Source organism: Paramormyrops kingsleyae, chromosome 20, assembly GCF_048594095.1.
Source record: "Paramormyrops kingsleyae isolate MSU_618 chromosome 20, PKINGS_0.4, whole genome shotgun sequence".
NCBI classification, from domain to species: Eukaryota; Metazoa; Chordata; class Actinopteri; order Osteoglossiformes; family Mormyridae; genus Paramormyrops; species Paramormyrops kingsleyae.
The window spans coordinates 18,746,637-18,774,038 of NC_132816.1; the positions used below are offsets into that span (position 1 = coordinate 18,746,637).

Consider the following 27,402-nt stretch of genomic DNA (forward strand, 5'->3'; position numbering starts at 1 on the left):
GTGGTGCCCAAAAGCTGCCTGTTTGTTTACAGACTCATTGTCCCACCACATCCCAGTGCAGCACTGGGAATATATTACAGGGAGGCATTGCCTCATAAAAGTGTCAGTCCTGGCACCCCCAGCGGATTAAACTGCCAAACACAGCTACTGGCCGTTAGCATGAAAAGTTAATTCTGCTCATTAACATTCCAGTTCCGTTCTTGCCTTTCTGTCAGTCAGTTTTTGTAAAGTGTCTGTAAACACTCTTTGACTTGGATGTTGGTGATAGAGCTGATGCATTAAACTTTAAGTGGAACATGATTTGTGTGAATTCTCCGAATACGCTGTCAGGTTTGAACAGAATCACTTTATGTTGGTGTATTTTTTTCCATGAAGGTTATTTAGTTGTATTGCTAGGTAAAACCGTACTTCCTAAAGTAAGGATTTGAACACCATGGCTACCTGGTTACCTGGGCTGACCCTGCCTGAAAGTAATGTGGTGGATCAGTCCGACCCCTCTTTTGGGATGGACTGTCCTGAAATACCATTCTGTCGCAGGGACCTGTAATGGTTAAACTGCAGCTGGACAAGAAAATGTTACCCAGAGGTTTTTAAGTGCTGTGTGGCTACAGAAAAGAATGATACAGAAGTATGAGAATGAAACTAAAGGTATAAAATAAGCTAGTCAAAGCGGAACGAAACATAACTGAACTAATAAAATGTCTGTATAATGTTTCAAATCAAAATTTCTCCTTTTCCACGTAATCCCAAAGGATTTGAATTGGCTTTCCGAAAAAGAAAAAAAAAATCTCTGTAACTTTTTATATGATTTGAGCTCAGCAGTTGTTTTTTTGTTATTTATTTGTTTGTAATGAAGTGTATCACCTAGATGGTGCATTTAGTTGTAATTTTATACCTGCTATTTGTGATGTCAGTATTTAAAAGGTCCCTCTGTCCTCTGAGTTCGGCACAAAAGCCTTGTGTGGGAATTGCATCATATGTTAACAACAATGTAACTATTCTTATTTGTTTGTTTTGTTCCATAACCCATTTTAAGCTATTCAGTATAAAATGTCTCCTGTTATATAATTTGCTGCTGTGTCTGTTTTTATTGAATGATTCCAGCATGCTCAGCTGTATATGTAACTACTTTAGATGGTCATTTTACTGAAATTGACACTAATTTAGTAAAAAGCAGTTTTTTAAACTCTTTTTCTCAACCAGCTGAACATTAACACTTGAATGTGAAAATGGTTGCTGACTTATAGCACTTGGATTCAGCAGGTGCTGCCAGAAACAGGGCTGACGAACTGTTAATCCCACAGACCTGGGGGTGGATACTGTCCACTGACAGTTTTAATTGTGTTGTTTCTGTATTCCCTGACCTTTACGGCAGTCTCTCCACATTGAGCCTTTCGGTGTTGCTTAGAATTTCTTGCTTGCTATCTGGAGATAATCTTGTTAGATGCTGGGGATGGACGGGGAAGCGTGAGTTTGACCGACGCCTCACCTTTTGGCCGCGGCCCAGAGAGTCTCATTCATAATTCAGCCACTGTCCGGCCGTGTTTGTATGACAGTGACACCACAGTACTGCTGTATAGGATTTCACTACACACGGAGCAAGCAAAACTCGCGATGGAAATCCCCTCGGAATTGAGGCCTGTTATGTGCGAAATGCCGTTTCTGTAATCTGCCGCCAAGGACAGCAAGGGGACAGTTTCCTCTGAATTTCTGTCCTTGTTCTGACAACCACAGCTGGCTCGTTATGTAGAATATATGATATCTACAGTACATATCCACTGACGCATACCAGTCAAGAAGACAATGTCATCTTTATTTTTCATTCTTTGTTATACTATGAAATATTTATTCTTAATTATAATAATGTTCCAAAAATGTACTAAACTTACTTCACATTTGCTGTATATGCACATAATATATCCTGGTATATTCTCAAAGGATTCAAAATGTTTACTTTTATTTGTACTAGTGCAAGAATGAAGGACAGTGAAATGCTTACTTGTGTGTTTCCTGCAGACAGACACCGGACATAGGACAACCGCTTAGTGACAGGAAACAGGACGAACGCTTTGTAACAGGAAACAGGACGAACGCTTAGTGACAGGAAACAGGACGAACGCTTAGTGACAGGAAACAGGACAAACGCTTAGTAACAGGAAACAGGACAAACGCTTAGTAACAAGAAACAGGACGAACGCTTTGTAACACGAAACAGGACGAACGCTTAGTGACAGGAAACAGTGACGAACGCTTAGTGACAGGAAACAGAACGAACGCTTTGTAACAGGAAACAGGACGAACGCTTAGTAACACGAAACAGGACGAACGCTTAGTGACAGGAAACAGTGACGAACGCTTAGTGACAGGAAACAGGACGAACGCTTAGTGACAGGAAACAGGACAAACGCTTAGTAATACGAAACAGGACGAACGCTTAGTGACAGGAAACAGGACGAACGCTTAGTGACACGAAACAGGACGAACGCTTAGTGACAGGAAACAGGACGAACACTTAGTGACAGGAAACAGGACGAACGCTTAGTGACAGGAAACAGGACGAACGCTTAGTGACAGGAAACAGGACGAACGCTTAGTGACAGGAAACAGGACAAACGCTTAGTGACAGGAAACAGGACGAACGCTTAGTGACAGGAAACAGGACGAACACTTAGTGACAGGAAACAGGACGAACGCTTAGTGACAGGAAACAGGACGAACGCTTAGTGACAGGAAACAGGACGAACGCTTAGTAACATGAAACAGGACGAACGCTTAGTGACAGGAAACAGGACGAACGCTTAGTGACAGGAAACAGGACGAACGCTTAGTGACAGGAAACAGGACGAACGCTTAGTAACAGGAAACAGGACGAACGCTTAGTGACAGGAAACAGGACGAACGCTTAGTGACACGAAACAGGACGAACGCTTAGTGACAGGAAACAGGACGAACGCTTAGTAACAGGAAACAGGACGAACGCTTAGTAACAGGAAACAGGACGAACGCTTAGTGACAGGAAACAGGACGAACGCTTAGTAACAGGAAACAGGACGAACGCTTAGTGACACGAAACAGGACAAACGCTTAGTGACAGGAAACAGGACGAACGCTTAGTAACAGGAAACAGGACGAACGCTTAGTAACAGGAAACAGGACGAACGCTTAGTGACAGGAAACAGGACGAACGCTTAGTGACAGGAAACAGGACGAACGCTTAGTAACAGGAAACAGGACGAACGCTTAGTAACAGGAAACAGGACGAACGCTTAGTGACACGAAACAGGACGAACGCTTAGTGACAGGAAACAGGACGAACGCTTAGTGACACGAAACAGGACGAACGCTTAGTGACAGGAAACAGGACGAACGCTTAGTGACAGGAAACAGGACGAACGCTTAGTGACAGGAAACAGGACGAACGCTTAGTGACACGAAACAGGACGAACGCTTAGTGACAGGAAACAGGACGAACGCTTAGTAACAGGAAACAGGACGAACGCTTAGTAACAGGAAACAGGACGAACGCTTAGTAACAAGAAACAGGACGAACGCTTAGTAACAGGAAACAGGACGAACGCTTAGTAACAGGAAACAGGACGAACGCTTAGTGACACGAAACAGGACGAACGCTTAGTGACAGGAAACAGGACGAACGCTTAGTGACACGAAACAGGACGAACGCTTAGTGACAGGAAACAGGACGAACACTTAGTGACAGGAAACAGGACGAACGCTTAGTGACAGGAAACAGGACGAACGCTTAGTGACAGGAAACAGGACGAACGCTTAGTGACAGGAAACAGGACGAACGCTTAGTGACACGAAACAGGACGAACGCTTAGTGACAGGAAACAGGACGAACGCTTAGTGACAGGAAACAGGACGAACGCTTAGTAACAGGAAACAGGACGAACGCTTAGTGACACGAAACAGGACAAACGCTTAGTGACAGGAAACAGGACGAACGCTTAGTAACAGGAAACAGGACGAACGCTTAGTGACAGGAAACAGGACGAACGCTTAGTGACAGGAAACAGGACGAACGCTTAGTAACAGGAAACAGGACGAACGCTTAGTAACAGGAAACAGGACGAACGCTTAGTGACACGAAACAGGACGAACGCTTAGTGACAGGAAACAGGACGAACGCTTAGTGACACGAAACAGGACGAACGCTTAGTGACAGGAAACAGGACGAACACTTAGTGACAGGAAACAGGACGAACGCTTAGTGACAGGAAACAGGACGAACGCTTAGTGACAGGAAACAGGACGAACGCTTAGTGACAGGAAACAGGACGAACGCTTAGTGACAGGAAACAGGACGAACGCTTAGTGACACGAAACAGGACGAACGCTTAGTAACACGAAACAGGACGAACGCTTAGTGACAGGAAACAGGACGAACGCTTAGTAACACGAAACAGGACGAACGCTTAGAAAGAGGACGAACGCTTAGTGACAGGAAACAGGACGAACGCTTAGTGACACGAAACAGGACGAACGCTTAGTGACAGGAAACAGGACGAACGCTTAGTGACAGGAAACAGGACGAACGCTTAGTGACAGGAAACAGGACGAACGCTTAGTGACAGGAAACAGGACGAACGCTTAGTAACAGGAAACAGGACGAACGCTTAGTGACACGAAACAGGACGAACGCTTAGTGACAGGAAACAGGACGAACGCTTAGTGACACGAAACAGGACGAACGCTTAGTGACAGGAAACAGGACGAACGCTTAGTGACAGGAAACAGGACGAACGCTTAGTGACAGGAAACAGGACGAACGCTTAGTGACAGGAAACAGGACGAACGCTTAGTGACAGGAAACAGGACGAACGCTTAGTGACACGAAACAGGACGAACGCTTAGTGACAGGAAACAGGACGAACGCTTAGTAACACGAAACAGGACGAACGCTTAGTGACAGGAAACAGGACGAACGCTTAGTAACACGAAACAGGACGAACGCTTAGAAAGAGGACGAACGCTTAGTGACAGGAAACAGGACGAACGCTTAGTGACAGGAAACAGGACGAACGCTTAGTGACACGAAACAGGACGAACGCTTAGTGACAGGAAACAGGACGAACGCTTAGTGACAGGAAACAGGACGAACGCTTAGTGACAGGAAACAGGACGAACGCTTAGTGACAGGAAACAGGACGAACGCTTAGTGACAGGAAACAGGACGAACGCTTAGTGACAGGAAACAGGACGAACGCTTAGTGACAGGAAACAGGACAAACGCTTAGTGACAGGAAACAGGACAAACGCTTAGAAAGAGGACGAACGCTTAGTGACAGGAAACAGGACGAACGCTTAGTGACAGGAAACAGGACGAACGCTTAGTGACAGGAAACAGGACGAACGCTTAGTGACAGGAAACAGGACGAACGCTTAGTGACAGGAAACAGGACGAACGCTTAGTGACAGGAAACAGGACGAACGCTTAGTGACACGAAACAGGACGAACGCTTAGTGACAGGAAACAGGACGAACGCTTAGTGACAGGAAACAGGACGAACGCTTAGTGACAGGAAACAGGACGAACGCTTAGTGACAGGAAACAGGACGAACGCTTAGTGACAGGAAACAGGACGAACGCTTAGTGACAGGAAACAGGACGAACGCTTAGTGACAGGAAACAGGACGAACGCTTAGTGACAGGAAACAGGACGAACGCTTAGTGACAGGAAACAGGACGAACGCTTAGTGACAGGAAACAGGACGAACGCTTAGTGACAGGAAACAGGACGAACGCTTAGTGACAGGAAACAGGACGAACGCTTAGTGACAGGAAACAGGACGAACGCTTAGTGACAGGAAACAGGACGAACGCTTAGTGACACGAAACAGGACGAACGCTTAGTGACAGGAAACAGGACGAACGCTTAGTAACACGAAACAGGACGAACGCTTAGAAAGAGGACGAACGCTTAGTGACAGGAAACAGGACGAACGCTTAGTGACACGAAACAGGACGAACGCTTAGTGACAGGAAACAGGACGAACGCTTAGTGACAGGAAACAGGACGAACGCTTAGTGACAGGAAACAGGACGAACGCTTAGTGACAGGAAACAGGACGAACGCTTAGTAACAGGAAACAGGACGAACGCTTAGTGACACGAAACAGGACGAACGCTTAGTGACAGGAAACAGGACGAACGCTTAGTGACACGAAACAGGACGAACGCTTAGTGACAGGAAACAGGACGAACGCTTAGTGACAGGAAACAGGACGAACGCTTAGTGACAGGAAACAGGACGAACGCTTAGTGACAGGAAACAGGACGAACGCTTAGTGACAGGAAACAGGACGAACGCTTAGTGACACGAAACAGGACGAACGCTTAGTGACAGGAAACAGGACGAACGCTTAGTAACACGAAACAGGACGAACGCTTAGTGACAGGAAACAGGACGAACGCTTAGTAACACGAAACAGGACGAACGCTTAGAAAGAGGACGAACGCTTAGTGACAGGAAACAGGACGAACGCTTAGTGACAGGAAACAGGACGAACGCTTAGTGACACGAAACAGGACGAACGCTTAGTGACAGGAAACAGGACGAACGCTTAGTGACAGGAAACAGGACGAACGCTTAGTGACAGGAAACAGGACGAACGCTTAGTGACAGGAAACAGGACGAACGCTTAGTGACAGGAAACAGGACGAACGCTTAGTGACAGGAAACAGGACGAACGCTTAGTGACAGGAAACAGGACAAACGCTTAGTGACAGGAAACAGGACAAACGCTTAGAAAGAGGACGAACGCTTAGTGACAGGAAACAGGACGAACGCTTAGTGACAGGAAACAGGACGAACGCTTAGTGACAGGAAACAGGACGAACGCTTAGTGACAGGAAACAGGACGAACGCTTAGTGACAGGAAACAGGACGAACGCTTAGTGACACGAAACAGGACGAACGCTTAGTGACAGGAAACAGGACGAACGCTTAGTGACAGGAAACAGGACGAACGCTTAGTGACAGGAAACAGGACGAACGCTTAGTGACAGGAAACAGGACGAACGCTTAGTGACAGGAAACAGGACGAACGCTTAGTGACAGGAAACAGGACGAACGCTTAGTGACAGGAAACAGGACGAACGCTTAGTGACAGGAAACAGGACGAACGCTTAGTGACAGGAAACAGGACGAACGCTTAGTGACAGGAAACAGGACGAACGCTTAGAAAGAGGACGAACGCTTAGGAACAGGAAACAGGATGAATGCTTTAGTAACAGGACAAAGGCCAAACGCTTATATGTAAATGTAGATATGGGGCCTGTTTCAGTAAGCAAGATTTTTTGCTTGGCCACATAACTTGTCAGATTTAAGGAAGAATAACTATGGTATACTGTATCTACAGTATACTGTACATGCATGACAACAAAAAACAGTACTAAATAGCACAAAGCCAAAAATACTAGGGGTCATACACTGCATTCTATAGTGTGTATGTGTCAGGTTATTTATTGAGAGCTGGCTCATCCTAACTGAGCAAATCAGTCATAGTTATAATCTACTTTTATTTGCCCATAGTCCTGCCAAATAAGCTGTAGCCCGCCCCCTTTGATTTCATTGCCCAATCACTCTGTCTTCTTCCAGGTGGGTGGGAAGATGTAGCTGAAGACCTGAGGAGGTGGAACGGGATCCTGACACCTCGGAGCCTCTGGTTCTCCCCGTGGAGGAGGGAGAGGGTGGGGGCGGGGGGGCGTGGCGGGGGGGGCCCGACCTGCAGAGCACCGCCTCCACCATGTCCAAGAAAGGGCCCAGCGGGAGAGCCAAGGGGGAGCGGCTCGATGCCTTCGCCGCGCTGCAGGCGGCCAATGAGGAGCTGAGGGCCAAGCTTACAGACATCCAGATCGAACTGCAGCAGGAGAAGAGCAAGGTAGCCCCCCCCATCCTCCGGGTACACTTGTTCTGCCTCAGGTCCCCCTCCCTGAGATTTTCAATAAGCTGTTCCATGTGAGCAGGTACACTTCCTTTCAGTCATTCTGGATAAAATAAAATCTGTAATTTATTTGTCCCATAAAACAAAAGTATTTCTTTGCACCTCAGCACAGCTACAATTGTAAGCTGCAGAACTGAGCAATGATCAGTCATTTAGACACATCCAGGAACATGTTTAAATTGAATAAATCTGGTCTTTTATTCGTAGCATGCAGATAGTTCTGAATATGACTGAATGGTCAAATTAACCACTGGGAATAGAAAATGCACAGTTTTCCTGTGAAAGTCAAATACCAGGTATTTACATATGCATTTTAATATACTAAGAACCTTTATGATAAGGATTATGTAATGTATTACCTTTAAACTTATGTGTTGTCAGTGAGAACATGGATTCTCCCGAGCTTCATGGTCACATGTTCACTGTCCGCCAATCAGCAAAGACTGGATGAATGATGTAGTCATGGCTGAGCTGTAAGTTAACCTAGTTCGAATTCAGCTCGTGGCTGGGCGATATCATATCGAAATTATATCACGCATGCGCAACAATCACCAGGGCTTCAGATGACAGACGAAGCATTTGGACGCCAGCTTTTCGGTGCTATACGGACATTTGTTTACGCCCATAATTTGGTAAGAAAATTAGTAGTATGGCTTAAATATTAATGAGATGCGTTTTGTGATACCCAAAAGTTAGTAATCTGTATAAACTTTATTTCTTAAATTCGATTAGGGGAGCACACCACATAATACTATGGTTTGGTATACTACGGTTTGGTATACCTCAGTGCAATATGCACTGAAGTCGCGGTGAAGAAGAGCAGCCACATCATCTTTTAAAAGAGGAGATCTTGTGGATAAACAAGGTAAAAAGACGTCGGCGGTGTGACGGTACTTTTTGCAGTTCAACGTCTGACACATTTATTAAACATAAGGATATGCTGTATTTATACTGATAATGACTTTTGGGTGACATACAAAGCCTCATTAATATTTTAGCCATACTACTAAACTGCTTAACAAATTGTGGCCGTAAATAAATGTCCGTATTTCACCGAAAAGCTGGCACATGGCCAAATGTTGCACTTGTCATCTGAAGCCCTGGTGATTATTGCACATGCGCGATGTAATATCGATGTGAGATCGCCCAGCCCTAAGCTTGCCCTTTGACAGTTTGGAGTGATTAGACTTGTTCAGTCTGTAGCATTCCTTTTGCTGAGCCATGTGACACCCTCTAAGCCAGTTAAGCCAGCAGGCTTTCTGGGGGCGGGGCTTTGCTTGAACTTTTTGCTACCTGAAATGGGCCAGTGACCGGAGCGTTTACTTCCTGATCACTGCTTTTCCACTGCCGCCAGGAGCTGAGCCGAACTGGCAGTTCTCCATCGTAAAATATGTGAGGTAGCTGGCTCAGCAGTTTCACTTAGGCAGGTATTTATTTACAAATAGCCGCAGACAGACACCAAAATATGCATGCTCATCAGAAATGAAAGGGGAGATCATTAGGTTCACTTGTGAAATATCATTGTACAGATATGATCACAATAGTAATATAAGCGTCACAATAGTATTTCCAACATTCGGCATCTGAGTCACGTGACCGATTTCTGACAGTGTTTTATTGGCCAAGAAGGACATGACGTTGATGATGCTGATGTTGACGACTTGGGTCAGTGAAAAGCTGGAACAAACCAACACACCTGTCTCACAGGGGAGTTTATTGCCGCTTGAGCGACATGAGTAACTGTGGGGGGTGGGTGATGACCTGTGCTGGGGGGGGGGGACAGTGGGGTGTCGACTGCTTTCTTTGGGAAGCCCCCAGTGTCTGGGGATGTATGCAGAAGTGCCCAGTTAACCAGTGCTTTTCCTCTATGAAAGTGAACATTTTGAATCCTATGATGTATGTACAGCAAATAGGAACACATGTGGGGGTTGGGGTATGTGGTCCGCTACCAATGTGTAGTCCCCCCTCCCAGGATGATCGTAACAGCTGCTTGAGGAAGGAACAGCCTCAGCGTGGCTGGTCTGGACAGTCGTCCCCCCCCCCCAGGGGCCCGTTGTGCGTTCTGCTCATGCTGCAAGCTGATTCTTCGGACCGACCCAGATCGATTTTAGCAGATGGACCTGAGATGACCGGCAATGGCTTTTCCTGAGTACTGACCACACCCCTCACCTTATGCAACACAGCCGAGTCGAATCTGCTGCTCCCCCCCCCCCCCCCCCCCCCAACAACTCTACAATCCACAGTGCAGGAAACCATGACAGAAATACCGTTCTCAGCATTATCTATGGTGCTGGTATGGTACTGCGGTAAAGTTGTCTCCATCTGCCTGTACGTGTGAGAAATCCCACCAGGAGGATTCTAACGGACAACTTCCACACCTTGACTTTCGCTGAGCTGAGGAAACACCCTCATTCGGACGTCGGTGGCCGTCAGGGTGTGTCTTGTTGCACTGCAGGGAAGGGAGAGACACGAGCAAGATGTTAAATGTTACCTGACATCTCCCACGTAACATCACCCCCCATGTCTGTGACGGAACAAATAGCAGGTGATGATCTGAATGCCCCTGGACCGGAAGATACCGAGCTGAGCACCCGGACCTTTTGTGGCTCCATTGGCAAGCAATCGATGGCGTTACTGTGGATACGGAGCAAGGAGTTCTTGGAAATGCCCTGTGTTGCGCTCTGTTGAATACTGATTTTCACAGGCGAGCAAACAAACCAAAATGTATCACATCAACATGGCAGGAGCTAAAGGATTCGGATTCACAGTAAGTGACACTTTCCTCACTGTTGAGGAAACGGCAAAGATCAAGCTGTAGACTTCGATCTTGAGCTTCAGGTTTGGGAAAACATGGCGAGGAATAGAAACGATTTTCTTGCCTGAAGTCTCCAAGCTCTCCCATGAGAACTTTTTTTTTTCCCCCCTCCTAAAGAAGCACCTTCTTGTTGTGCCTCTGAACATAAGCAGTATCTTCAGATTTTTATCACAAAGGCTTGTCTCTTTTTCGAGAATCTGCAATCCCGTCCCAAGAAATTTTCCAGACCTGTTCATATGCTCTTCTAACATGGTACAATCCATCAGAAATATATTTGCATACTTTGAGGTTTTGCTTTGCTTATGATATCTAGGGATGAGAAAAAATCATCCCTCTCGTCCTGAACCTCATTTGAAATGGAAAGGTCATGTGACTTTAGGGAAAACAAGGCGAATGGAGGTTCTGAGCGAGACTTCGATTCATTTCCCCCGAGGTTAGCGATTAGTCTGGTTGCTGGGCCGACGTTGGCAGGGTGAGCAGTACCATGTCGTTCATTTTCCTCCCGACAGTGGAGAACAGCGGCGCATTGTGAGCCCCGTTGTTAAGCACGTTGTCCGTGGAGACGCCCGCTGTTTGTTGGGCCATAATGGACAATGCACAGGCACGTATGACACAAGTCAACAGCTCACTGCTATTGAGAACAGAACAGAGAGGAGTCACTCAGAGAATTTTAGCCGTCTGCTCATGATTCTTCACATCTGTCTGAAAAATGAATTACCTCAGTACAGCTGTAGGGTGGCATGTAGCTCAGTGGGTGTCTTGAAGCTTGTGGGTTCAAATCTCAAGACCAGCTGTTTGAGCTGCTAGGCCCTTAAGTCCTTAACTCCTCCTGCACTATGGGCACTAATTGATCCTGCTTTCTGATCCCAAATTTTTGTATGTTGCTTTGGACAAAAGTTAAATTAATAAATTTAAGCTTAAAATCTGTTTCCATTAGAAATGACTAGTTGTACCCTTGGCTGAACATGTAATTTTTAGGTTAGTTATGCACAGTATTAGTGTAGGCATTGCATAAACTGTTTTGGGTTAAACAGCATGTCTTTGCCCGGGCCAGTCGTGCCACGTGGCACGGAGTCCGGTCTACGCTGTGACAGACACGGGGAGGAGTGTCGGCCCCCAGCCGGCCTACTGGAAAGGCTCTCCCGGAGAATGTGTCACTTGTGCGTGTTGTTCCTATTTACCCACCCCCACACACACCCAGTCCCATACAATGTATACATTCTTCAGGTCTCTGTCCTCCTGTGAACAGACAGCTGTCATGGCCTCAGAAAGCAGCAGAGTACGGGAGGGGACGCGCGGCGTATAGCGGGCGCACGCTCAGCTCAAACACCGTGTCATGGTCATCAGTCACGGGTCGTGCCCCTAACCCTAAGTTACGCCTCGGAGTGCTTCGCGGTGCCGCTGTAAATCCCACCTCTGTGAAGCTCATAACGTACCGTTTTTGATGGGTCCGGATGATTCAGTTCTGTGGTCATTTTTGAGGCCTTACTTTTGTACTATTCAGCAACTCTGCCGTTAAGTGGCCGCTGTTTGATGGCGTAGGTTGTCCATGTTTTACTATATGCTGTCATGATTTTGAATAACGTATCGGTTCTTGTCACCGATGTACCTGCAGCTTGGGCTTGATGATACTCTGCCTCTTCGATAATGCTGTTACTCGCCTCATGTGTCTCTGAAGAGTCACCTGACAAAGTGCTGATTGTGAGGACGTAGCTGACATGGATTGCTAATGCCTGACCTGTGATTGTCATTTAACTTCTTCTGGGGTCACATCCTTTTTCTGGTGTTTCCAGTATCTTATCCATGCACTGTACACAGTATATTTGATGATTACCACAACGCTGACCTGGAGAGATGGAGGGATGGATGGATGGATGGGTATTTGATCACTGGAGAAAATATCAGACCTGGAAACACCAGACTAGTAAATGCATCACCATCAAGTAACCCCGCCCCCTTATAAAGTAGCCCCACCCCCTCATAAAGTAACCCCGCCCCCTCAGAAGGTAACCCCGCCTCTCCATCAAGTAACCCCACCTCCCCTCATCCCCCTTCAGGTCAGCAAATTAGAGCGGGAGAAGACCCAGGAGGTGCGGCACGAGCAGCACAAAGCGACAGTGGTGGTGACGGAGCTGCGGGCCAAACTGCACGAGGAGAAGATGAAGGAGCTGCACGGCCTGCGGGAGGCGCTGCTGCGGCAGCACGAGTCCGAGCTGGTGCGCATCATCCGGGTCAAGGATGGTGAGATCCAGCGGCTGCAGACGCTGGTGAACACGCTGCGCGACGGCCCCGCCGAGAAGCTGCGCAGCGCCCTGCTGGTGGAGGCCCGTGAGGAGGCCCGGCGCGCCTTCGAGGGCGAGCGCGGCCGCATGCAGAAGGAGATCTACGAGCTGAAGGCCGTCAAGCGGCACACGGAGGAGGCTCTGATGGCCGCCGTGCAGGCCGACAAGGACAAGGCTGCCGAGATCCGTAGTGTTTACCACCTGCACCAGGAGGAGATCGGCCGCGTCAAGAGGGAGTGCGAGCGTGAGATCCGCCGACTGGTACGTGCCCATCTTCACCTCCTGCCGCGTCTCCTTTGGCGTGTTTTAATCCCGATGAAATGATAAAAACGTGGTACGAAGGAGGGCGCTCAGCGCATTTTAAGACAATTCAGCCAATCCAGGCTTGACAGTCCTGTACCCAGGCAACTGTTGTCACGCCAACTGATTGTACTGAGACCGCCATTGGTGCGGCACGGATTTCAGGGCCGGCCGAGGGAGGGAGGTGGCCCTTAGCGGTATTCTGATGGGCAGCGACGTGTGTGTTACGAACAGAACCAACACAGCGGTCAGCATCAATTATTGATGCCTTTATGGCCTGAAATAGCACACGGCTTTGTGGCGGGTGTTTGGTCGCAGTCCGTTAAAAGGATTTACAGCGCAGTTTGTCACATGTAAATATTTTACAAGAGGCGCCCAGTTAGAAATTAATGTACTGTAAAAATGTTTATATGAAAATCATATTGTGGGAGAGATTATTAAATGATATGTTGGTAATGGCTGCATAGAAAGGAAATCATTGACCATACAAATCGCCGCTATTCGGGTTTATGATGATATTTAAAAGATATGGAGGTGAAACGACGCAGAAGTTTATGTTGTGGTCAGTTTTATTGGTAATCTGGTGGAAGATATTCCCGTTCCCTGTCTGACTGTGGGAAAGGAATGTAGTGTCTGTGTGGCGGCCTGTTAGCATTTAGCATCGGCTGGGACTGTAAAATGTAGCGGCCAGTGATTTAGATTCTCATTTAGACTCAGGGTGAGCGATAGGGTATTAGAAAAGTTCAAAATGTACCTCCTGAGGAACGAGCCGCCCAGGAACCCGGCCGAAATAGTGAGATATTGGAGGACCCTGTAGCATCGCAGCGGCTAACGGATGGATAAAGCCGGAGACGAGTTAGCATGCATGTAAAGGGCAGCCTGAATGCGTGGGAAGATGCCATCATGTGGACGGGCTGTGAGTAATGGGATGGGATTTCAGAGTCGGGGTTTTTTCAGAGGAACGAGCTCTGTGTGACCTGTAGTATCACTGGCACATCACTGGTGGAGAATAGCGGTGCTTTTAAATGAGACCCCCCCCCCCCAGATCGCTCTCGGTTGCCGAGAGACCAAAGACGGAACGGACAGAAAGGGTCACATTTTTAAGGTCGACACAGTATTTTCAAATTTGTGCTGAAGTGGGCTGGAAGGCCTGGTTTTCATCCTGCCTCCTGGTTTATTTAGAAAATCCAGGAGCACAGACCTGCTATGGTGGGGGTGGTGAGGGGGGGGGGGTGAAAAAAAGAGAGCAGCCCAAATCCCCCCCCCCCCCAGGATCCCAGCACAGATCACAGAGTGCTCTAGTCCTGTCTTCGATGACTTGCCTCCAGATCAATAATCATCACACTTGTATGACCACAGCTGTAAGCTTCCCAATTGTAATTGAGTACTTTAGAAATCATGACACGGGATATTCTCAGTGCCATAAAGCAATGTTTTAATTATACAGTCACTAAGCAAGAATACAACAGATAATGTAAAAAATACAACAGAATTGCGTAGGAAGGTTTTACTTCCAGACACAAAAGTCAAGGGAATTAAAACATCACAGATTCCTTAAATGGGTTTGGAGAACATTTTCTGCCATTTCAGTCCTTCTGAACATGTCGGTGAAGACCACCACAGTTTTTTAAAGTGATAGGGAGCGGCAGGGTGGTGCTGTAGGTACCCTCAGAGGTGGGGGTTTGAATCCAGCCCTTGCTGTCTGTCTGTCTGTCTGTCTGTCTATTCTCCCAATACTCTCACTGAAGAAGCACGTGGCCTCAGTCAGTGTTTCCCAACCCAGTTCTCGGGGACCCACAGACAGTCCACATTTTTGCTCCCTCCCAACACCCTGCCAGACAGTCCACATTTTTGCTCCCTCCCAACACCCTGCTAGACAGTCCACATTTTTGCTCCCTCCCAACACCCTGCCAGACAGTCCACATTTTTGCTCCCTCCCAACACCCTGCCAGACAGTCCACATTTTTGCTCCCTCCCAACACCCTGCCAGACAGTCCACATTTTTGCTCCCTCCCAACACCCTGTCAGACAGTCCACATTTTTGCTCCCTCCCAACACCCTGCCAGACAGTCCACATTTTTGCTCCCTCCCAACACCCTGCCAGACAGTCCACATTTTTGCTCCCTCCCAACACCCTACCAGACAGTTCACATTTTGCTCTTGGTTGGGTACCTGGGAGGGTTCTTTCAACTGCATTATGCTTTGGAATGAATGTGTTTTTTCTCGTGAGAATCGTGCAAATTGTTGGCTTCCCTATCTGTGCCGCTTCTAGCATTAAACCAATAAAGAGCAGCTTCAGTTTTAATAGAGCTGTCATCTCCTTCATAAAATGACTCACGCACTCGCCACAATGCCTTTATTTGTGCTCTGTATGTGGGTTTTCCACATCAAAAACATTCTGCACCCTTTAGGTTTGTAGCGTGACATAGAACGAACAAGATGGCAGCTTCGCTTTCTCGCCAGCATGTTTGATTTCGCTTTGTCCGGACATCGTCTGAAGTAAACAGCCAGCTTAAGACTTTGCAGGATGGATGGTTGGGTCTCTGTCTAATTGATTTTAACTGCTGTGTGAGATGGAATACACAGGCATTCCATTCCATACCTGCATCAACGAGCAGGTGGGGCTTCCTGGGGGCTTCCAGAGTCAAACGTAGGTGCAACTGGGACCTCACCATTCACCCGTATCCTGGTTATACTGGTCCTGTCTATCCTGCCAGAATCCTGAACTAAACCTGCCTCCTCTGTCCCAGCCCAGGTAGCATGCGGATGTGGGCCACTTCTGGCAAGTGTGTGGCACTGCTGTCCCGGTTCCGGCTCCGGCAAACGGATGTATGCCAAAAGTGGCCAACTTTGTGATTAGACAAATGTGGCCCAAATGTCAGAAAACAGATATGAGCCACATGTTGAATACTTTATTAAAAAATAGTTATATGGCTTGCGGCTCTGGCCCACTTCTGGCAAAGGTATGGCAAATGTGCGACCCGCTCAATCACCGTCATTCCATGCGGTATGTGGGCCACATCCGGGCCAGAAAGATTTTGCTATCTGGGAGGAGGAAAACGCATCCTATAATCCATCTGTAACGTCCTGGGGGGTTTCTGACGGCCTTGCTTTCTGAAGCTGGTGTTCTGCCCCTTTGAAGGCCAGAGAGGAACATTTTCCCCCAGACGAAAGACGTAGGAAATGTCAGGCTTGATCTCCAGGAGCAAACATGCCCTGGGAGTCTTGACAGCAGGCCCATTGCATTATGGGCAAACTGGCACATGCACAACCACGACATCAGTTCTTAGCAGTGGTTTCGATGGTACAATATACCTGCAGCAGGTACACCAGGGATAAAACCATGACAAGCTTTTAATCACTAATTAAAAAAAAATGTCTCCTCCGATGTTACTTTTTATACTGTTTGGGCAGGTGAAGCGAAGGTAATCGCATGCTTGGAGTATTAAGGAAACTCGTTGGTGTTTGCTTGTAACAAGGCAGAAGGAGAAAAAAATTGAGCAAATTGGAGGATCATTTAGTGAACACACACGGATATCAGGGACATACGTTAAACAACTGAATTACCGAGTAGCTCTTGTGTTTTTTTTCCTTCTTCTTTTTAGAGGCGCACTGGGCGGTGTCAGGATCTGTAGGTTGTGGATCAGGCTCCCTTCTGAGTTTGAATCCCATGGCCGGTAGTGTAATCATATACATCTTTAATCATAACTGCACTAGGGGGCCTGGATTTTAGATAGCCCTGCTCTCTGTCAACAAAAAGATAATTATTAAATAATAGAATGTTCAGCAAACTCAAATTTAGACCCTAAGCATGGCAGTAGTGATTAATGTGGCATGAATGAGCATTAATGAAAATGGCTCCTAATCCATTCCCCCTGGCTGCCACCTGCGTTAATTGATCCCTGATCCCTTCCATGTTTGGCTCTTTCCCACCTTCTCCCAGGCTTCCTTTGATGTAATGAGTTTTCTCGCTTTATTTTTCTCTTTGGTACCAAGGCAATCCAGAAAAAAGTAATTTTTCTGACCATTAAATCTTACTAAGTATTTAGTTTAAGCACTCGCTTGCCACAAGACACATCTAAAATTAGTGAGAATTTAAATTTCATGTCTGTTTAGTTCTGTACCTGATATAATTATGCAGAACTGTACAATTCATATTTCTTATTTAATTCAGTTTCATTCATTCGGTATTTTTTTTTTACATCCTTAGATAACCCTGTGTTTAAAAATAAGCAGCAGATTACTCCATAACTGAAAGGGTCAAGAGAGCGAGGTTTCTGAGGGGGAAAAAATCAGTGGTTTTGAGGAGAAAAGCACAGTAACTGTGCAGCATATGCACATGCGTCATCGCTCACACCCGAGAAGGTACTCACCGGGAAGCTGTCTGTGGAGAGGCGTGTCATTCCAGCCAGAGCTACAGGGTATGCTACGGATTCTTCACTGGGGGGTCCTGCTGCCCTACAATCCCCACAGGCACTAAGCATCTTAAGTCACAGACATATTTAGAAGAAAGGTGGTTATTTTTACCACTGGACAGTAGGCGGGGCACACGATCCCTATAAAATAATTTGCCCAACCTACATATAGCAAAATGTGAGTAATGTTTGTACACAGACAAATGATCAGTGGTGTATATCAGTTAGTCTCACACACCAATCCAGGCTTGAATTGGCTTGAACTTTCTCAGGGTTACACTGTCATTGCCCATTTTCTGATATACTAACCTGAGGAATTAAGGATGTGATTTGTGTTGGGTAAGGCACTGGCGCTGAGTCTTATTTGTGATTTGCTTTGTAACAACGTAAAATCGTTTAGAAGCTTTAATCAGAATGGCACCCAAACATCATAAATATTACGGGAAGATCCCTTTCTGTAAATTGTACATAATTTATCGACCTACACTGCTCGTTTGCAAAAAGGCCAGCCCATTGATTTATTTTTCTCGAGATCACATGCAACGAATCTTAAATTTGGATCAAAGTCCATTTGGCGTCTCCGAATGGGTACTGGGTCATCACTGTCTGCCGAATGGAAGGCAGGTGAAGCGAAAATGCACATATGACAAGAAGCACCAGGTCACGGTGTTTCGTTCCATTCCTTAGCCGTGTTTAGCGGCACACAAAGGTGCAGGGTGGGAGGAGAGCCGAGCCGACATGCTCCACACACGCACAGTGGCTGTAGCTTAGTGTGTCTCCTGGCCAGTGTGGCACCAAGCATCAGATTCACCAAAGAGCATTATCTACCCCAAGAAGAGATCCAGAGCTCTGAGTCACACCAATGAGATGCTTCCTCTCCCTACAGTGAGGGTTGCAGGATTACTATGTGGTTCACAGGATGGGAAATTAAATGGGCGACGAGGACATGCAAATCTGCTGTGCGATTGGCCGATTTGTCATGCCAACCAATAACGATGATTGAGCTTCTAACTCTAGGTTAATAAAGAGTATGGTAGTTATGCGAGTATTTTGTTCTTAAAACTACAGAGTAAAAGTTGTGAAGGAATGTTCAGTTTCTTCCCTGGATTTTTTAATCCGTTTACTCGAGCGATGTGGCAGCTTCGGAACAGGAAAAAGGCAAGATTTGAATACTGAGCGATTTGTTCTTGTGGTTACATAACACTGCACTAAACTGTACTCTTTCTTTAATACTATACAGTAGTTTATCATTGTGCTCTTCCAAATTCTGCGGCTGGCAGTTACACCATGCAAATATAATTCAAATTATGTGGAGTACCCTTACGTCCTTTTTGATTATGTATTTTTCTGTATGCCTCCTGCTTGTTGACGTCTCGGTGTGACTGAGCAGAACAGGAGCAGCTGCGGAAAATTAGATATCAATAAATATAAATGAAACCACAGTGGCAAATGGATTTAAAGAGACACAAATTTCTCTCGCCCCGTTCAGCACTGATTTATTAATTAGGAACTATTAGGAACTTTCTGCTCTACCCCCCGCCCCCCCCCCCCCCCCCACACACACACACACACACACACACACACCAAGCTGCTTCCGTGCGGGCGGGGCCAGCATTTCCATGGTGACGGCAGCAGGGGGGCCCCCGCGCTGTGCCTGTCTGTGTGACTGTGTTCTGTTCTGCCCTTTGTAGATGGATGAGATTAAAGTAAAAGATAGAGCACTCGGCATGCTGGGTAAGGAGCTGAGCGTCCAGACTGGGCATGAGCTCCAGAAAGAGGCTGTAGGGGAGCAGCTTCTCCAGTACAGGGAGGCTGAGCAGCAGCCAGCCAGCCCCAAACGGGAGGCCCCTTATGCAGGAGATGCCGCCGATCAGTCGGATGCCTCATAAGCACTTTTACCTGCTTTGTGTCGTCCTGGCGCAGTTGCTGCCTGTTGACGGGAAGCAGCAGCAGGTGCACCCCCGCTTTCCATCTGCGATCCGAGATGAGCCTCTTATCCTGAGCCCCCATGCGCAGCGTCGTCCTTCGCCGCTGTCGTCTTTGTTGTTGTTTTATGTTGTTGCCGTCGCGTTAGCGTCACGCTAAGGCAGCGCGTCTCCTGTGACATGTGCCTTGTGTTCCGCCGTCGGAGTGTTGCTGTCGCCGAATCTCCGCTCGCCGGACCTTGTGCACTTGGCTCGAGACGCCACCCCCACCGCGCACCATCTTTAGGCCGGATGTAGCTCAGATACAGCCAGTGTGCGCTGGCCGGCTCGAAACTCGGTACACGCCGACAGTCTGACTGATCTGCAGAGTGGTTATTTTGTATTTCGTCATTATTCAGAGAGGCCAGTCCTGTAAATGCCCTCCTTTTCAACAACGCCCCCATTGTAACCACGCCCCTCATTTTAACCACGCCCCCCCGTTTTGCCACGCCCCCTCGTTTTGACCACGTCCACTCGTTTTAACCACGCCCACTTCCCCTTCCTGTTCTGCAGCCCACTTTCTGTTGGGTGAACTCCCTCCCCACCGTCACCCCAAACTTGAGCAATTGCAGAAACAATGTGTTACTTTTGCCAGATTGCCCACCATCTGTCCAGAATGAAAATTAAAGGGCGTACTCCATCCTGCCTCCTTCACAGAATTAGAATATTTGGTTCACAGCATTTATTTTTTTTCCCCAAGCATTAATCTCAGGCACACAGAGATTCCCCCAGACATTGTCTCTCTCTCCCTGAATCTTCAGCACACTAATATATACTCATATAATCCTTCTCCCAGCATGGAAAATGTTGCGTTCCAGCTCACAGATTGCAAGCAATACGTCTCTTACCTGTAAAATACTTTTTCCAGCACAGTTTTTGTTGCGTGTTGAGACTCCGTCCTTTTTTTAGTCACTTTGTTTTTGTTCTGCCTGTGTAGCCGGCTGACCATGTGCTGTCCGGCAGAACTTGGAGGCTCATCAGTTTGTTTCCTAATGTAGATACACTTCAGATGCTCTAAGGATCATCTAAGATTCATTTACGACCATTGGGGTCTCCTGCACCAGCCGAATAAGGAATTTGTGGATGACTTGCTTTTGCTTTTTTATTTTCTAATTGTGAAATTTTTTTAAACCATTAGCATAATGCGGAGAGTGTATAATTTTAATGAGTGGAGACAGAGGAAATCCTTTATATATTTTTGTCACTCCAGTTGCATTATATGCTTGTGCTTAAACGCTAAAGGCAAACCTACATATGTCAGGTATGAAATATTTTGTTATTTGTGTGTAAGGCGGCCTGGATTTCTCTCCCTCCTGCACCCCCGCCCCCCCCCCCCCCACTCAGACACTCACAGATCCTCAGTCCACTTTCCATTCTTTGCACATTGTTCCTACCTCCCAATAGCATCTAATGATCTCATCACAACAGGCTCCATCTTACAGTCGTGTCACACCAGTGGTCCTTTCTGAACGCTACTGGGCCCATTAAAAGCCCTGGGGGAGGAGGGGTCCAGTATCTCCGGGCTTCATTGAGGCCATTGGTGTGATTATATAGTTCCCGCCCCCCAGTAATGGGAAAAAGTGCTGAGGTTGCAGTTATCTGCAGTTGGTCTTCATTTTAGGAACAGCAGTTGGACGAAAAGGACGCTCGCCGTTTCCAGCTCAAAATCGCCGAACTGAGCGCCATCATACGCAAGCTGGAGGACCGCAATGCGCTGTTGTCTGAGGAGCGCAACGAGCTGGTGAGTGAAACGCGGCCTTCGCCAAGTCCCCACGACTACCTTCACGCTTCATAGTTAGTGAGTGACCCTCACCTTTCACAAAGTCCCCATCACTGCATTCCTCCTTCACGGTTAATGAGTGAACATTCTTTCACAAGGTCCTCATTACTGCCTTTATCCTTTACAGTTAGTGAGTGACCCTCACCTTTCACAAAGTCCCCATCACTGCATTCCTCCTTCACGGTTAATGAGTGAACATTCTTTCACAAGGTCCTCATTACTGCCTTTATCCTTTACAGTTAGTGAGTGACCCTCATCTTTCACAAAGTCCCCATCACTGCATTCCTCCTTCACGGTTAATGAGTGAACATTCTTTCACAAGGTCCTCATTACTGCCTTTATCCTTTACAGTTAGTGAGTGACCCTCACCTTTCACTAAGTCCCCATCACTGCATTCCTCCTTCACGGTTAATGAGTGAACATTCTTTCACAAGGTCCTCATTACTGCCTTTATCCTTCACAGTTAGTGAGTGACCCTCACCTTTCACTAAGTCCCCATCACTGCATTCCTCCTTCACGATTAATGAGTGAACATTCTTTCACAAGGTCCTCATTACTGCCTTTATCCTTTACAGTTAGTGAGTGACCCTCATCTTTCACAAAGTCCCCATCACTGCATTTATCCTTCATGGTTAATGAGTGAACATTCTTTCACAAGGTCCTCATTACTGCCTTTATCCTTTACAGTTAGTGAGTGACCCTCACCTTTCACTAAGTCCCCATCACTGCATTCCTCCTTCACGGTTAATGAGTGAACATTCTTTCACAAGGTCCTCATTACTGCCTTTATCCTTCATAGTTAGTGAGTGACCCTCACCTTTCACTAAGTCCCCATCACTGCATTCCTCCTGCATTCCACTGCATTCCTCCATCTTTCACAGTCCCCATTGCAAAGTTTGTCTTTCACAGCTAGTGAGTGAACCATGCCCTTCACAATGGTCCACTCATTGCCTATGTAACTTAACAGTTATTGAAGATTCTCATCACTGCCTTTACAGTTAGTGACTCAAAATTATTTCTTTGTCAAATGTGGATGTCAGAAAGTGCACGGAAACTTTGAAAAGTTGTATCCTTGTGCCCAAAACATTAAGTGTTTTATTTAAAAATATATCATGCCTATTTTCAGGTGATTGTGTGGTTTAAAAGACTTTTTAAGTGTCATTCTGTGATACCTCCAGAATAATTGCTGTTATTTATAAGCAACTTTCTTGTTACAGAAAAGTGACATAATGCCATAAAACGATCTGCATCCATCTACATTTCTTACCGCCCACTTTCTGTAACTGGAAAAAATTGCCAGCTGCGGTACTCGCATGATACCACACAATGTTTTAAAATACTTCTGACAGTTTCTGTTAGCGTAATCCGATAGTAAGTGTCAAGAAAAGTATCACTGCAGGGAAGACAGGGATGTCTCTCTGTACCTTTTCCAAAAAAAATGTCAACTTAGATAGATAGATAGATGGATGCTTGTGATTGAGTAACTAATAAGGGATAATGATAGATATATTTCGTACTGAATGTTGTATTGCATTTGGTTTACATTACATATGTGTATTACATACAAAATCTTCATTACGATGAGGGCTGCTGCTGGTATGACGAATCCAGATCCTTTATTAGCATGCTATATAAAAATAGAAGTGTGTTAATGAGCTTGCGCTGCCCTGTGGTGGTATTCTCCTGGTGCTTTTCCTGCCCCTGTGAATGCACGAGGGGGGGAGGGGTTAGGGGGGGGAGGGGCTGCAATCGAAGTATGAATTATTTACTGCAAACATACTGCACAAGCTTTACTGTGATTTTTAAAAAAGAGCCGATTATGAGTAAAGGCGATGTAGGGTTTGGGCAGCAGTGAAGTGGCCCCTCGTGCCTGGTGACATTAACACTTAGGGAAGCTGAGGAGATGCACTGTGCACTGGGGTGTGGGGGCGCCAAGCCCCTGGCTGGGGGACACGAGGAGCTCGGTGTGGAGGAGCTCGGGGCTTGTCTCAGAAGACGGAGACCAGCTTTATCTTGGACAGTGAGTGATGGATCAGCTGTGAAGGAAGCAGGATGACAACATGGGTGTTTTATCACTGCAGCTTACAGGTTCCCTTCAGAGGAAAATGCAACACACTGGTCTCTTTTTTTTGGGGGGTGTATACAGGGGCAGAGCCATAGGAGCAATGGCCCCAGCCGAAAGCTGATTGGTCCCAGGAGGAACCCCCTCCCCTGTCACTAACTGATTCGAAATATATCATTGGCTAATGATTAAGTTGGCCCCTCTGTATGAATTATGTCCCCCTCATCCTAAAAAACCCCCAGAATCGCCCCTTCTCTTTTTCCTAACTTTTTGGTCCCTCGTAGGATATTGCAGCCTTGTGTTTCCGTTTAGAGGATTTAGCTCTTTGTGATTGGAGCTGAAGGCGTTCTTTGTGTGTGCGCACGCACTAACTGCGCTCCCGCGCGTGTGTCTGCGCAGCTCAAGCGTCTGCGGGAGGCCGAGGCCCAGTACAAGCCCCTGCTGGACAAGAACAGACGGCTGAGCAGGAAGAACGAGGAACTGGCCCACGCCTTCAGACGCATGGAGAACAAGCTGAGATTCGTCACGCAGGAGAACATCGAGATGGTGCGCGGGCCGTCTCCGCCCATTCATGCTCATGATTCATAAACGGCCTGGATATCCAGAGTTGGGATATCCCAGATTCCTTCATTTGACTCACTTGGTTGGCTAAATTCCGTGTCCGGTAGCTATCAGCATTTAGGTGATTGTCTAAATCCAGAATTAAGGTACTCTGTCCAACACTGAATAACATGGTAATGTCTTGTTATGGTCATTGAGAATTTTTTAGTTCCCAAGGGATGCCTAAAGGATATTAATACATATTAAGTTAACAAATATACTGTACTGCTTAGGAAACGGTTTCAAATCAGGGTTCTCTAAGCAGCAACACAAAATATGCTGCTATATTCAGCTGTTTTAATGAGTAAAATTATGTAATTCCTCCACACTGACTCGCAGAGGGAAAAGGTCGGGACGATTCGGCGACCCAGCTCTCTGAACGACCTCGACCAAAGTCAGGAAGAGCGGGAGATCGAGTTCCTACGGCTGCAGGTTGCTGAGCAGCAGAACATCATCGACGACCTGTCCAAAGTAGAAACCCCTTCTTCCTTCTGCACATAGTGAACCATTTGTCTCTGTAGCCCTTAGTGTTTCAGACCTGGAGACTTACTGTATTTGCTCTCATATTCCAGAAGCATGTTGATCTATTTCACGCTACACTATGATGCTAGAAAACGCATGTTTAAATTGCATTTCAGCTGCATGACAGTTTATAGTCTTACCTTATTTGATGTCTTGCACTTCAAAGTGTTTCTTGAGCATTTTTGACATTTTTTAGGCATTTGAAACGGCTGGATACGTGAAAAGCGTGATAGTAAGTTTTCTGTTAATAATAATTATTATTCCTCTTATTATAATTCCTTATTTTCAAAGGTAAATACATGAAACATCACATAACACTATAACAAACACCATGACACTATACGCCAAAACTACTTTGCAACATAAATGTATAGTGTACTGGCCATTCATTGTCATTAATATGGAAATGTATGCTAGTCCTGGTCAGCTGACTTTGAATTATAATTTTCATATGATTGGCTGCAATTTATCATGTTTTACACCTGTGTCACCTCAGGGTGGAGCAACTGAGTATGTTGTGGATGCTTTGTCCCTTTACCCTAAAGGGTGTGGTGATTGTTTCTGTCTACTTATGCATCTCCCTTATACTCCCAAATCTATATTTCCTGGGGTTGTTGCGCCCATTATGATGGTTTACTTGGGGGTGTGGTGCTGTGGTGGGTGCTGTGGTGGGTGCTGTGGTGGGTGTTGTGGGTGCTGCCTTTTAAGGACTGAAGGTCCCACCCCTCTCTTCCAGGAACGAGACATGTTGCTGAGGTATCGCCGACAGAGGAAGAAGTTCATTAAGCCCTGTAAGGTAGGGACCAGATTTGACAGCATGCAGTTTTACTGCTGCTCTGCTGAGTTGCGTTTGTGAGAGAGTCCAGATGGGAGGCATTAAAACAGAAACCACCCGACAAGTGGTCTGTGACGGCGGGAGCAGTCAAAACAGGTGTGCAGCAGACCACGAAACGTCGGGGGAGCGAAGTGTGCGATCGATAGGGGACCTGGAGCTGAGCCAGGCAGCACTCCTCCTGTTCCGCATGGTGGCCGTAGATTGTTAAAACAATCGGAAACTGACAGCTGGAATGCTCGCTTTCACAGAACCGGTACACCTGCCAAGTGAGGCTCGGACCGGTTACCGGCGCTGTAATGATGGTCCTGCTTTAACGCTGCTAGGATCAGGGAACTCAAAACAATAGTACAGCAAACAGCAGTAGATGCAGACAATGGTACGGGTATTTAAAAGCACAGAAAATGATAAATAGATACAAAAAAGGTAAAAACAAACAGAAGCTTGCTGGATGGCAGCTATGCTCGTGGGCTCCATCTTGGACACCTGTATGACTTCTGGTGATTTTGCCTAGAAGCCAGTGGTGGAGACGTTTTTCGGCTACGATGAAGAAGCTTCCGTGGATTCGGACGGCTCCTCGATCTCCTACCACACAGACCGGACGCCATGCACCCCGGATGACGATCTGGAGGAGGTGAGAGCATCAGGCTCCGTTCTGCTACATGTACGTCTGTCTAGTAAGTTCCGGGATCCGAAACAATCTGCCCGGATTGTTTCCTCGGAGTTAGAAGAATGTTGAAAATACGTACGGACGTAGTGTAGTCATCTCCTAAATGCTGACGTCATGCAGAGACCTCGTTTTAAACGTACAGACACTGTGTAGAGGTCCCAGAACACGTTCTTATTATTCTCTACATTCTTACCATCCTGCACATGGGCAGTCAATCAAAATCCATCTAACCTCGTTGACCCAGAGCAGGCAGGTAGCAGAGGTCATCTCGGCTGAGTGAATCTCGATTCTACAACATGGTGACGTCGTAGCGGCGACGTGCTACTTGGCGTCACAGAGAGCTGACGGCGACAGTGTTGTGTGAAGGGGAGGAAGTATCTCACGATGGGGAAGAAATCGCTCTGCTGCTCGTGTTTCCAGGGCATGATGAAGGAGGAGACGGACCTGCGCTTCCGGCAGCTCACCATGGAGTACCAGGCCCTCCAGCGGGCTTACGCTCTGCTTCAGGAGCAGGTCGGAGGGACGTTCGACGCCGAGAGGGAAGTCAAGGTAAGCAGAGGCTGCCAGGGTAACATGCCGAGCTGCCCACAGACTCATTTCTCATTAGCATGCTAATGCTAAGCAGGTTAAGCATTCGTTTTTTGTTGTGTGTCGTTCACTCTTAATTTACGGTCGTTTAATCCTTGGTCGTATACACTTATCAACTGACCCCTGACCAGTTTCACAGTATAGAATTTGCATTTGAGGGTTTTAAGTAAGAGATTCACAGAAGGTCGCCAAATATTGATAATCTGTGGCTTGATTTCAGTGCAAATGTTTACTGCCCTCAAAAAAGTGCAGAGTTACCTAGTCATCCCAGCAGACGATGTTCGGTTTAATTGGTTGGTAATTCAGCAAGATGGATGTTCTGCTCGTCTGTCTGTTCATCTTGCTCCTCAGACCAGAGAACAGATGCAAGCTGAGCTCATGCGATACCAGACGAGAATCGAAGACCTGGAGCTCGCTATGGCACACCAAGGCCAGGCAAGTAGCCCAAGCACTCTGCCCCCTGCTGGACGTCACGGGAATCAATTGCGCCAGAAACCGCTGCATTCTGTGTTCCATTGTTGCCAATGCAGTGCATCTGCTGGTCACCCTAGGCAGTTTCTACTCCCTGCAGTGTCTTTGGTGCATAGAAACTGTCATATTTGCA

The 27,402-nt window shown here is 46.8% G+C and overlaps 1 protein-coding gene across 19 annotated transcripts in view; it reads left to right on the forward strand.

The window, feature by feature from the left end:
* The first annotated feature begins 7,730 nt into the window (after window positions 1-7,730).
* Window positions 7,731-27,402, forward strand: part of jakmip3 (Janus kinase and microtubule interacting protein 3) — a 30,820-nt gene continuing 11,148 nt past the window's right edge. For 9 of the 19 annotated variants that reach the window (XM_023820328.2, XM_023820327.2, XM_023820317.2 and 6 more), the window contains exons 1-10: window positions 7,731-7,905; window positions 12,841-13,326; window positions 21,366-21,485; window positions 23,986-24,132; window positions 24,526-24,657; window positions 24,905-24,940; window positions 25,445-25,504; window positions 26,055-26,174; window positions 26,631-26,759; window positions 27,150-27,233. In XM_023820328.2, coding sequence (XP_023676096.1) covers window positions 7,771-7,905; window positions 12,841-13,326; window positions 21,366-21,485; window positions 23,986-24,132; window positions 24,526-24,657; window positions 24,905-24,940; window positions 25,445-25,504; window positions 26,055-26,174; window positions 26,631-26,759; window positions 27,150-27,233 — 1,449 coding nt within the window. In that variant the 5' untranslated portion in view covers window positions 7,731-7,770. Of the gene's footprint in view, window positions 7,906-12,840; window positions 13,327-19,471; window positions 19,643-19,703; window positions 19,734-21,365; window positions 21,486-23,985; window positions 24,133-24,525; window positions 24,658-24,904; window positions 24,941-25,444; window positions 25,505-26,054; window positions 26,175-26,630; window positions 26,760-27,149; window positions 27,234-27,402 lie in introns of all 19 variants that reach the window. The other 10 variants (XM_023820324.2, XM_023820332.2, XM_023820326.2 and 7 more) reach the window with 5 other exon arrangements.